Source organism: Vipera berus (genome assembly GCF_964194415.1).
Source record: "Vipera berus genome assembly, chromosome: 4".
NCBI classification, from domain to species: domain Eukaryota; kingdom Metazoa; phylum Chordata; class Lepidosauria; order Squamata; family Viperidae; genus Vipera; species Vipera berus.
Window position 1 is genome coordinate 26,741,945 of NC_138206.1, and position 13,147 is coordinate 26,755,091.

General features: G+C 37.8%; 1 protein-coding gene across 2 annotated transcripts in view; it reads right to left on the minus strand.

Moving 5' to 3' along the window:
• The window catches only part of DCLK1 (doublecortin like kinase 1), a gene marked incomplete at both ends in the record, with an annotated part of 205,533 nt that overhangs the window by 85,050 nt on the left and 107,336 nt on the right, over positions 1 to 13,147 (minus strand). For both annotated transcript variants that reach the window (XM_081327265.1, XM_081327266.1), the window contains one exon: positions 9,693 to 9,809. In XM_081327265.1, the coding sequence (XP_081183391.1) occupies positions 9,693 to 9,809 (117 nt within the window). The remainder of the gene's footprint in view (positions 1 to 9,692; positions 9,810 to 13,147) is intronic.

The following is a 13,147-nucleotide window of genomic DNA, read 5'->3' on the forward strand; positions in this document are numbered from 1 at the left end:
GAAGAATGTAAACAGCAGATGAAGGATTTCTTTGAAATTAATATGAATAAGGATACCTCTATGGACATGGTTTGGGATGCTAGCAAGGCCTACATGAGAGGGGTGCTGATATATATGAATAATAAATGCAGACGTACTTTGGAAGTTAGAAGGAAAGAACTGGAGAATGAAATTAGGGAAAAAGAAAAGGCCCTAATCGTGAACCCATTGGATGTGAAGACTAAGGAGGTTATTAACCTATTAAGAGGACAATTTGATAAGTTGATGGCTGCTCAAGTGGCAACCAATTTACGGTTTGCTAGGCATAATACTTTTTGCAATGCTAATAAGCCAGGTAGATGGCTAGCTTACAGACTAAGGAAAAAGCAAAGGGCTTCTAATATAGATAAAATTGAATATAAGGGAAAGGTTGTGTTTCAACAGGATCTTATTAAGGAAGCTTTTGTGGATTTTTATTCTAAATTATATGCTAAGGAGAAGATTAATGAAAAAGACATTGATGTATATTTGGAGAATGCTAGCATCCCGGTTCTTACGCAAGCACAAAAGGAGGAGATTAATCAATTGATAACAGAAGAAGAAATTCTTATAGCAATTAAGGAATTGAAGGTGGATAAAGCGCCAGGTACGGATGGTTTGACTGCGGCTTATTACAAAAATTTACAACTGGAGTTGTTAAAGCCGTTAAAGGAACTGTTCCAGACAATTCAGAGAGGGGGAAAGGTGCCTCCGTCTTGGAGAACTGCTTTTATCTCTTTGATTCCAAAGGAAGATCAAGATGCTACTCAAGTAAAAAACTATAGACCGATATCACTTTTAAATACAGATTACAAGATATTTGCTAAGGTGTTGGCTAACAGATTGATGCGGGTTCTGCAACAGGTGATTCATGGGGATCAAACTGGGTTTATTAGTGGTAGGCAAATGAAAAATAACGTGAGGCATATAGTTGATGTGATAGAGTTTTTGGAGAGGAACAACCAGATCCCTGCGGCGCTAATTTTTCTAGATGCTGAAAAAGCTTTTGATCAATTGAATTGGCAATTTTTGTTGAAAGTTCTAGATAAAATGAATTTTGGGGATAAATTTTTGCAACCAATTAGGGCATTATATCAAAAACAAACTGCCCGAATAATAGTTAACAATAGTTTGACTGAAGCATGTAATATTGAGAAGGGCACAAGGCAAGGGTGTCCATTATCGCCTTTATTATTTGTGTTAACATTGGAGATATTATTGGTAAAAATACGGAATTCGGAAAGAATTAAGGGTATACAAATTAGAGATCAGGATTATAGATTGAGAGCATTCGCAGATGATCTGGTTGTTACAGTGACCCAGCCGGAGAACTCTGTTGTGGACCTGATGGAGATAATAATGCAATACGGGAAGGTTTCTGGATTTAAAGTTAATGCACAAAAAACTAAAATTCTGGCCAAAAATATGACAGTATCGCAAAAGGCTCTTTTAGAAGGATTAACTGGATTTGAGATTGCTAAAAGGGTCAAATATTTGGGGGTGTTTTTGTCACCCTCTAATACAAAGTTATATAAAAATAACTATGAAAAATTATGGGGAAAAATTCAAAAAGAAATGGAGAGTTGGGAAAAATTGCAATTGTCTTTGCTGGGAAGAATCGCAGCAGTGAAAATGAATGTCCTGCCTAAATTTCTATTCTTATTTCAAATGATACCGGTTCTTAAAAAAGATTCTAATTTGGAAGAATGGCAACGGGGTATCAATAAATTTGTTTGGGCAGGGAAAAGGCCACGAGTTAAACTTAAGATTATGCAAGATACTCGTGAAAGAGGTGGACTCAAAATGCCTAATCTTAAATTATATTATGAAGCTGCTGCGTTATCAGGAATAAGTGATTGGATTAATTTGACACAAGAGAGATTATTAAATCTTGAGGGCCACGACTTGTTATTTGGCTGGCATGCATATTTGTTGTATGATAAGAAGGTAGATAATGTATTTAAAGTGCATATTCTAAGACAGGCATTGTTGAGAGTTTGGAAGAAGTATAGACATAAGTTAGACTGCAAGATGCCATTGTGGGCAATTCCAAAACACGCAATAGAAAACATAAACGTTGGTTTCAAGCATGATGTGACTACGTATAAGGAGATTTTAAGCTTGGAAAGAAGTGCCTGGTGTTTAAAGCCGTATAATCTCTTGCGAGATGAGAAGATTGTTCAAACTTGGTTTCAATATACTCAGTTACGGGCCAGGTGGAAAGAAGATCAGAAAACTGGTTTTGCAATGACTGACGAAAATTTGATAAAGCAAATTAGAAATCAGGGTCCAGCACATATCAAACGAATATATCTTGCACTGACAGAAATTGACTCAGAAACAGAACTTGTTAAAGATTGTATGATAAAATGGGCCCAGAATATCCAAGAAGTTATTACAATGGACACGTGGGAAAAGATCTGGGTGAGGAACGTAAAATTTACACAAGCTCAAAACCTAAGAGAGAACTTTTATAAAATGTTTTATAGATGGCATTTAGATCCTAAAAAGCTTGCAAGTATGTATCCGAATTATCAGCCAAAATGCTGGAGGTGTGGTGGCGAAGATGCAACATATTTTCACATATGGTGGACCTGCAAAAAGGTTAAGGCTTTTTGGATAAAAATTTGGTGGAATATGCAGAAGATCTTCAAGCAAAGGATAAAGTTTTGTCTGCAATTGTTTTTGTTGGGTATAATTACAGATGCTACTGTTGTGGACACTAAGTTGATGTTGAATTTAATTACAGCAGCAAGACTTTTAATAGGTCAATATTGGAAGAAGGAGGAACTGCCGACTATAGAAGAATGGACTTTAAAGGTTTCTGACCTGGCGGAAATGGCAAAGATCTCGGCTTATTTGAAAGATCATTCGCAAGAACGTTATATTATGGAGTGGAAAAAATGGATTGAATATATCCAGAACAAATATGGGACTAAAATGTTTCATTTAGCATTTGAATAAGTCTTCCTTTCTATTTTCTTTTCTTTTTATATGTATATTAGTATTGCTTGTAGTTATCTTATATGAGCTAGAGAGTGATAGATTTAAGAATTTATTGTTGGTAGCATATGGATGTTTATGATTGTTCTTTGTTTTTATACCTTGTACTTAGCTCTGGGAAGTCGGGGGGGGAAGGGGGGGAGGGGTAGGGAGGGATAGGTAGGGGTGGGGGGAAGGGGGGGATGGTTAAAGATAAAATGTATTTTAAAACTTTTCAATAAAAAAGTGTAAACAATAATAAATTAATTGAAATAAAAGAATGATTCACTATTTCCCGCTGCCTGCTCCATCCATCTGATTTTATTTGTGAAACTAATAATGACCTCCCCTTCATGGATTACTGCCTTGTCATGGTGAAGGGGCTTGCATAATTCAATGAAGCTATGAGCTATGCCATGCAGGGCCACCCAAGACGGAAAGGTCATAGCAGAGAGTTCTGACAAAACGTGATCCACTGGAGAAGGAAATGGCAAACCACTCCAGTATCTTTGCCATGAAAACCCTATGGACAGTACCAAAAGGCAAAACGATATGACGCTGGAAGATGAGCCCCTCAGGTCGGAAGGCGTCCAATATGCTACTGGGGAAGAGCAGAGGGCTAGTACTAGTAGCACCAGAAAGAATGAAGCGACTGGGCCAAAGCCGAAAGGACGCTCAGCTGTGGATATGTCTGGTGGTGAAAGGAAAGTCCGATGCTGTAAAGATTTTTTCTCCATAGGAACCTGGAATGTAAGATCCATGAATCAAGGCAAGCTGGACTTGGTCAAACAAGAGATGACAAGACTAAACATCGACATCTTAGGTATCAGCGAACTAAAATGGACAGGAATGGGTGAATTTAATTCAGATGACCATCAGGTATACTACTGCGGGCAAGAATCCCTCAGAAGAAATGGAGTAGCCTTCATAGTCAATAAAAGAGTAGGAAAAGCAATACTGGGATACAATCCTCAAAATGACAGAATGATCTCAGTTTGAATCCAAGGCAAACCATTCAATATCACAGTAGTCCAAGTCTATGCCCCAACCACCGGTGCTGAAGAGGATGAAATTGACCGGTTCTATGAAGCCCTACAGCACCTTATAGAACTAACACCAAAAAATGATGTCCTTATCATCATGGGGGATTGGAATGCTAAAGTAGGAAGCCAAAAGATAACTGGAATAACAGGCAAGTTTGGCCTTGGAGTTCAAAATGAAGCAGGGCACAGACTGATAGAATTTTGTCAAGAGAATACGATGGTCATAGCAAACACTCTTTTCCAACAACCCAAGAGACGGCTTTACACATGGACATCACCAGACGGTCAACACAGAAATCAGATTGACTATATGCTCTGCAGCCAAAGATGGAGAAGCTCTATACAGTCAGTAAAAGCAAGACCAGGAGCTGACTGTGGCTCAGACCATGAGCTTCTTGTTGCAAAGTTTAGGCTTAAATTAAAGAAAGTAGGGAAAAGTGCTAGGCCAGTCAGGTATGAATTAAATCATATCCCTATTCAATATACAGTAGAGGTGACAAATAGATTTAAGGAATTAGATCTGATAGACAGAGTGCCTGAAGAACTATGGACAGAGGTTCGCAACATTGTACAACAGGTAGCAACCAAAACCATCCCAAAGAAAAAGAAATTCAAGAAAGCAAAATGGCTGTCTGAGGAAGCTTTGCAAATAGCTGAGGAAAGGAGGGAAGCGAAAGGCAAGGGAGAAAAAGAAAGATATGCCCAATTAAATGCAGAATTCCAAAGAATAGCTAGAAGAGATAAGAATGCCTTCTTAAATGAACAATGCAAAGAAATAGAAGAAAACAATAGAATACGAAGGACCAGAGATCTTTTCAAGAAAATTGGAGAGATGAAAGGAACATTTCATGCAAAAATGGGCATGATAAAGGACCAAAATGGCAGGGACCTAACAGAGGCAGAAGAGATTAAGAAGAGGTGGCAAAATTACACAGAGGAACTATACAAGAATGAGCTTAACGTCCCTGATATTCACAATGAGGTGGTCACTGACCTCGAGCCAGACATCCTAGAATGTGAAGTGAAGTGGGCCTTAGAAAAGCTGAGCAACAACAAAGCTAGTGGAGGTGACAGTATTCCAGCTGAGCTATTCAAAATCTTAAAAGACGATGCAGTAAAAGTGCTACACTCAATTTGCCAGCAAATTTGGAAAACTCAACAGTGGCCACAGGATTGGAAAAGATCAGTTTACATTCCAATTCCAAAGAAAGGCAGTGCCAAAGAATGTTCAAACTATTGCACCATTGCACTCATTTCTCATGCTAGTAAAGTTATGCTTAAAATTCTACAAGCTAGACTCCAGCAGTATGTGGATCGAGAACTACCAGAAGTACAGGCAGGATTTCGAAGAGGCAGAGGAACTAGAGATCAAATTGCTAACATACACTGGATCATGGAGAAAGCTAGAGAGTTCCAGAAAAACATCTACTTTTGCTTCATTGACTATGCTAAAGCCTTTGATTGTGTGGATCATAACAAACTATGGCAAGTCCTTAAAGAGATGGGCATACCAGACCATCTTATTTGTCTTTTGAGAAACCTATATGCGGGCCAAGAAGCAACAGTGAGAACTGGACACGGAACCACTGATTGGTTCAAAATTGGGAAAGGAGTCCGGCAAGGCTGTATACTGTCACCTTGCCTATTTAACTTATATGCAGAGCACATCATGAGAAAGGCAGGGCTAGATGAATCAAAAGTTGGAATTAAGATTGCCGGAAGAAACATCAACAACCTAAGATATGCAGATGATACCACTCTAATGGCAGAAAGTGAAGAGGAACTAAAGAGCCTCTTGTTGCGAGTGAAGAAGGAGAGTGCAAAACTTGGGTTGAAACTAAACATTAAGAAAACGAAGATCATGGCATCCGGCCCTCTCAATTCCTGGCAAATAGATGGGTTAGAAATGGAGGTAGTGACAGATTTTATTTTCCTGGGCTCCAAGATCACTGCAGATGGGGACTGTAGCCAAGAAATTAAGAGACGCTTGCTCCTTGGGAGGAAAGCCATGGCAAATCTAGACAGCACACTAAAAAGCAGAGACATCACCCTGTCAACAAAAGTACGTATAGTCAAGGCTATGGTCTTCCCAGTTGCAATGTATGGCAGTGAAAGCTGGACCATAAGAAAGGCTGAGTGCCAAAGAATTGAAGCCTTTGAACTATGGTGCTGGAGAAGACTCCTGCGAGTTCCTTGGACTGCAAGGCAATCAAACCGGTCAGTCCTAGAGGAGATCAACCCTGACTGCTCTTTAGAAGGCCAGATCCTGAAGCTAAAACTCAAATACTTTGGCCACCTAATGAGAAGGAAGGACTCACTGGAGAAGAGCCTAATGCTGGGAAAGATTGAGGGCAATAGAAGAAGGGGACGACAGAGAATGAGGTGGCTGGATGGAGTCACTGAAGCAGTAGGCGTGAGCTTAAATGGACTCCAGAGGATGGTAGAGGACAGGAAGGCCTGGAGGAACATTGTCCATAGGGTCGCGATGGGTTGGACACGACTTCGCAACTAACAACAACAACAATAATGACCTAATGGAAATGAACACCCTTCTTTCCAAAATGATATAACTCCATAGGATACAGAAGATGCCATGTTGCTAATATTGTTATTAAATGTCACCCTCACCCAAGACACTGACGAAGTTACAGTACAGAAATTACTGATGAGGTACAAAAAATCAGGGGAAGCGAAATACTGGATTTTGGCTTGTTGTGTTTTTCTATATTCTACAAAAGCAACTTTTCCTGCACTGGAAGATCAGGATTCAATTGACTATGCAGACAATGTAGCAGAAGTTGAAGTTTTGTCTTTTGTTTGATTTTTGAAAACCTGTTGGACAATTTTTCTCTTACATAAAGGATTGGTATAACAATAATGATAAAAATAGTTGGAGAAAGAATTAGAGAAAAGGGTGATTTATTACTCTACAGAACTTATATTGGTTTATTGGCATAATAGTCTTGTCTGGATCTTGAAATTTTAGCATTAAAGCGTTGGAAGGGAATAATGGATCATACACATTTAGAACTAGAGCTGGAATCTCCAGCTCCACCCCTTCCATAGTCCATGTAAAAGTTAAAGTATTCATAATCTATGCCTCTCCAACTTCTGTGTGAATGCATTCAGTAAATGAAAGTTGATCATCTCTCTGGAAGATTTCACTATCAAACTTCTCTTGAATTGAAATAAGGAAAAAGTTAAAACATTTCCAGGCATATATAATTACAGTATAACTAATCAATTTAAACAGGATAAAATGTAAAGCTTTCCTGATAAAGCTTGTGATACTTTAGCTAGGCACATTTCTATCAGGTCTTATGAAGTGCAATCTTTCTCATATTAGAAATTTAACACCAGACCATTTGGACAACATGCTCTCAGAAACAAGTTCTTTCTTGTCAACACCAGTTGCAAGGTCTGTCAGTCACATGCTATATTCTTCTTTCTCTTTTCGATTATTTTAATATAATTAGTTGAAAATACCATGTGAGCTCTTAGGTTCTTAAGTATCCTTCCTAAGGTGAAATAGTTCTAGGTATTTCTGATACTCGATCCAGTTCTACAGGTATAATTCATTTTAGCATATTGCCACAGCAAGTCTAATATTAATATAAAAAACCCCAAGAAAGCAGGAGGCAGTTTGAGATTAATGTCATTTACTAATAGCATATTCCTTAACTTGTAGATAGGTTGTTCTCAGGATTCAGTGGCAGAGGTCTAGTTCAAAGAAGTGGTCACAACTAAGACTGAGGATCCTGGTAAAGGGTTTGGAATATACAATAGAAATTCTTAGCAAGCTCAAATAAGAATTTGGGGCCATGCACTTTGCTTTTTGGTTTTATTGCTATTTCAGTAATAAAAATGAGAACACAGGGAGAAACGCATGTGCTTCTTAGGTAAGCTTCCATTATGAAATCCTTCCAGACAAATAAGATTTCCTTTGCTGTGCTGTGTTAATAAAAAAAGAATAAAATAAAATCACATGAGATGTCTTGGGCACTGTATCATGGATCAAATCCTTTTAACCACTGAAGTCTTCATGACAGTTTATGATAAGAAGGTTTTTCACATTCACACCATCATCACTCTATATAGAAAATTAGATGCAAAATACAGATAGTCCTTGACTTACAACAGTTCATTTAATGACGGTTGCCAGGATTGGGTATGTCTAGTCTAATGAAGAGAAGGACAAGGGGGGACATGATAGCAGTGTTCCAATATCTCAGGGGCTGCCACAAGGAAGAGGGAGTCAAACTATTCTCCAAAGCACCTGAAGGCAGGACAAGAAGCAATGGATGGAAACTAACCAAATAGAGAAGCAACCTAGAACTAAGGAGAAACTTCCTGACAGTTAGAACAATTAACCAGTGGAACAACCTGCCTCCAGAGGTGGTGAATGCTCCAACACTGGAAGTTTTTAAGAAGAGACTGGACAGCCATTTGTCTGAAATGGTATAGGATTTCCTGCTTGAGCAGGGGGTTGGACTAGATGACCTCTAAGGTCCCTTCCAACTCAATTATTATTTTTATTGTTATTTACTATTTGAAGTTACAATGGCACTGAAAAAAGTAACTTATGACCATTTTTCACACTTATGATCATTGCAGCATCCCCATGGTCATGTGATTTACATTTGGGTGCTTGACAACCGGTTCATATTTATGATGGTTGCAGTATCGCAGGATCATGTGATCACTGTTTGTGACCTTATGGCAAGTAGAGTCCATGGGAAAGCCAGATTCACTTAACAGAGTTGTTACTAATTTGACAACTGCAGTGATTGTGCAAAAAAGTGGCAAGAAAAGTCATAAAATGGGGCAAAACTCACTTAACTCACTTAAATATACAAATTAAATTATTAAATTAAATTAAATTAAATTATTAAATTATTAAATTAAATTATTAAATTAAATTAAATTAAATTAAATTAAATTAAATGTTTCACTTAGTAGCATAAATTTTGGGCTCAATTGTGGTGGTAAATCGAGGACTACCTGTATGTCCTTATGGTAAACAGGCCCTATGTATAAACTATAATGAGCAAACCTGATCACTCTCAGTATTAAACCTGAAATCCTCCTGTACCATCTCTGAGACCTCCTAACTAATTCAGAAATATAGAGTACACAATATAGCAGGAAATTCCTTTTCTTTCCCAAACATCTACTTTAAACCACTCAAAGGGATAAAGGATCAGAGGAGCATCCCATAGCACCTCTCCCTAAAAACTGATATACAACCACAAAACTTTCCTCTATTAAAACTTTTAGACCATTAAAATAAGGAAAAAGTATACCTATTCTATCTCCTACCACCAGTTTACCTTCAAAGAATTTAATTACACAAAGAGTTTGCTGAATAAGGATTTTAAATATTTGGGACAAAGCACAGTTTGTTTCCTAAATTTTATTCCAGTTACAATATTCGTACAGTACATAGACTTCAATTCATTGGTGAGATAAAATACTTTTGATTATTTGACAATCCAATCCGCAGTAGGCAAGAAATACTTCTTATTCTCCATTTTGAAAATGAAATATATTTGAGCCAACTACTAAGTACATATATTTAACCACATTTAAATAATTATGATAGCCAAGGAGTTACCTGCTACTTAGTCAAGAATGTATGCAGGATGTTACCTGAGCTGGTGGATGCTGGAGATTTGCTTCGTCGGGATGGACCTGGACTTTTAGTGGTGCTCCGACGTGGTGTTGAAGCTATTTTGGTATAGGAAGTAGATTTCACTACACGACATTCTGAAAGTTAGACAAATAGCATTCCATTAGTACTCTGAACAGCATTCTTATTTCTGCCTCAATATGATTTATAGAAAAAAAGATCTTGAAAGTATTCCTTGCTGTCCTTTATAAAAGAATGGAAATCAAAGGCCATGACTTTCCCCGGCTTCTGTTGTGCAATCCAGATGACATTGCTGGCATAATTACCAAAATTCAAACTTTCTTTAAAGGATCCTAGAAGGATCAACTTGAAAATGAAAGCATTTGAAACAACTCTGCTGCAGATAAATGCACACAGGCACATAATGTGTCTCCTAGTCCTCCATTTCATCATTCGGCTTTGCAGCCATGTGTGAAGTTCAGCCAAGTATATCTGAAAGGATGTCTCTGAAATTTATTTCCATATCAAGGAGGACATATAAGTAATGAAAGCCCCTGGCATGTCTGTCACACAATATTTTAAGAAAAATACAATGTGTTTATTTTTCCTACATAATTTGATGAATGGCCGCTCACAATAAAACTCACAATGTGTATCTCAGGCAGGACTAGACTGTTTTAGATTTTCATAACAGATGATGAAAATCAAGGAGGAAATAAAATTGCCCTCCCACTTGGGAACGACTCTGTGTCTACAAATGTGCAGAAAGCCACACATCTGCAAAATGGATCTTTGGCAAACTTGAAGAAATCAAGTTCACATGAAAGCCGATAGAATGTAGTGATAAAATATTTGTCCAATAGAGGACTGAATGAAAAAAATGTATTTGGGGAAATGGATCCAAGTGAGTCACTTGAAAAAGTTATAAAATATAAAGTTTACTTTTGGGCAGGTATGCAGAGATCCTTCTTGTCTGGTCCTTACAAGATCTCTGGTTCAGGTGGTTCAGATTCCACTTTGAACCCTTGACATCTACACCAGCTAAGGGCTGTGACAGTTTGTTTGTTTGTTTAGTATATGATGAGAATGTGGCAGAAGAGAAGTAAACTTATATACACGTTCCATGTAATTATATTTAAAGCTTCTATGGGGCTATGATGTCCAATTCGGCTATCCAGGCAATCACCTCGGCCGTTGCTTCATGCAGATACTCTAAGAAACCAGAGAATGCACATCATTGGCAATCTTGCACGATATGTTTAATAGAGGGTTGTGACAGTGATTCATCCTTAATACGTTGCCTTAGATCACTGGGCCAGATGGTTAGGTAAGCTCTGCTGGTAATACCTAATTGGGAGTATTGTTTTGATTTGGAGCATCAAGATTTAAATAGTTAAGTATCAAGTTAAATTTTTATGCCATCCAGAGACATAGTTGTAGATGGTCATATAAATCATTTAAATAAATAAAAAGAGTAAATAGACAAATAATTAGATAATTAAAGTGACCTTAATTGTTAACTGTGGAGGGTATTATCATGTTTCCTTTACTAGTGTCAAATCAGTTTCTGGTCCAAATGCAACTGATTACCATCCATTCCTTCAACAGGGCAAAATTCATTCAGATGGTCTGCCCTTATGGACTCAACTAGTTTCAAGCGGGTGCTTGGATATTTCCTCAGTAATCTAGTTGGTGATGGGCCTGGTTTATCATTCAGAAGAAGTGGCACTTAGGGCCATTGATGAAATTGCTTTTCAGCAGTTTCTCTTTGCCAGCTGATCATAAATATCTATTTTATTTTGGGATTTCTCTTCTGGAAAGCATTTGGGGTATGACACCACCAATTTTTTTGTCATTTTAGGTATTTTATTTTTGAATTGTTACAGGTTTTGTGTTTTGCTTTTTATGGCAAGCCATTATGAAAGAATGTAGACCTGACCTTGGGAATGGGCAAAGAATGAGCAAACAATTAAGGAGGATTTTGAGAAGAAAATATTTAGTCTGAGAAAGAGGAAGGTATAACAAAGAAACTCAAAATAATCCTTTCTTTATTTTGTTTGTTATAAGATGAAACAGAGAGAAACTCTAACATGTTATCAAGATTTTGTTGTTCTTAGAATCTCTGCTATGTCTATTTCAGAACCTTCTATATCTCAAAGGGTTGACTTCAGTCTCAAAAAAACCCCTCTTTCACTGGAGAGGCATCAGGCCTAGGGTTTCCAGAGAACTGAACAGGCACAGGAGAACATGAACAATTCAAAAGGAGGACACACTAACTATTTAACTTTCTTGATATTGGTGACAAAAAACACAATGAAAAACAGTGAAACAAAGTATTTATGCCTATCTGTATATTAAATTACTTTCTCCAGCATCAGACAGACTCATTTTTCAAATGCAGAAATGTATTAGAGATTAGGAGGCAAATGCCTTCAGTTTGTAGCTTGTTAAGGTAACAACAACAATAATAATAAGTTGGAAGGGATCCTGGAGGTCATCTAGTTCAACCCCCTGCTCAGGCAGGAAACCCTATACCATTTCAGACAAATGGCTGTCCAGTCTCTTCTTAAAAACTTCCAGTGTTGGAGCATTGTTAATTTAAGGCAATAGCACATGCAGGTTTGAGGGTACTAATTAAAGTCACAGAACACAGCTTGCTAACTTGTGGCTAGCATTTATTAGGAAAGGGCTGTGCTGCAGAGGAAAGCTGCTGAGGAATAGATTTCTTATAGATATAGCTAGTCCTAGAGTTACAACTGGTCATTTTATGTATTCCCCTCCCATGCATTGTAAATAGTTGCACTATTCCCCCATTCCCCCCTCCCCCCCATGGCCACATGTTGGGCAGGTCAGCTTTAAGACCCTTTGGGTCATAAATGGGGTGCTCTGCATTTATATGATCATTATTCCTGATGTTCTTCATTGGTTTCTGGCATTTTTGCTAGTTTCTGTCAAAAAACATTCATTCAAATGAATGGGTCCACTTAATAATTGTAGCATGTGCTTAACAATCACCACAAAAAAGCCAAAATACTACTTCCAGTCACAGGGGTGTTTCTAATTACAACCATAATGACTTACAACCAGATTTCGGTCAAATTATGGTCATAGGTCAAAGACTATCTGTACTCAAAAAGCCAGATGATATTTGATGTCAGGATTATGCCTGCTAGACAGGAGACTTGAGAACAAACAAAGGACAAAACAAAACAAAATGTCTGCCTTTTGCCAGACATTGGTAACCCCAATCGGACCTCGAACATGATGACTTATCTTTGAAGTGCCCTGCTATTATTACAACATCAACAACAGTTGGATACACAACTGACAAACATGTGCAACTACAGGGTAAGAAAGAAACTCAAAATAACCCCACCTTGATTTTTTGATTGGTATAATTGGAAGTGGAGAGGAACTCTGACAATTCTTCCAGATTCTGTTATTCTATATCTCAACAATAAAAAGCATTGCTGGA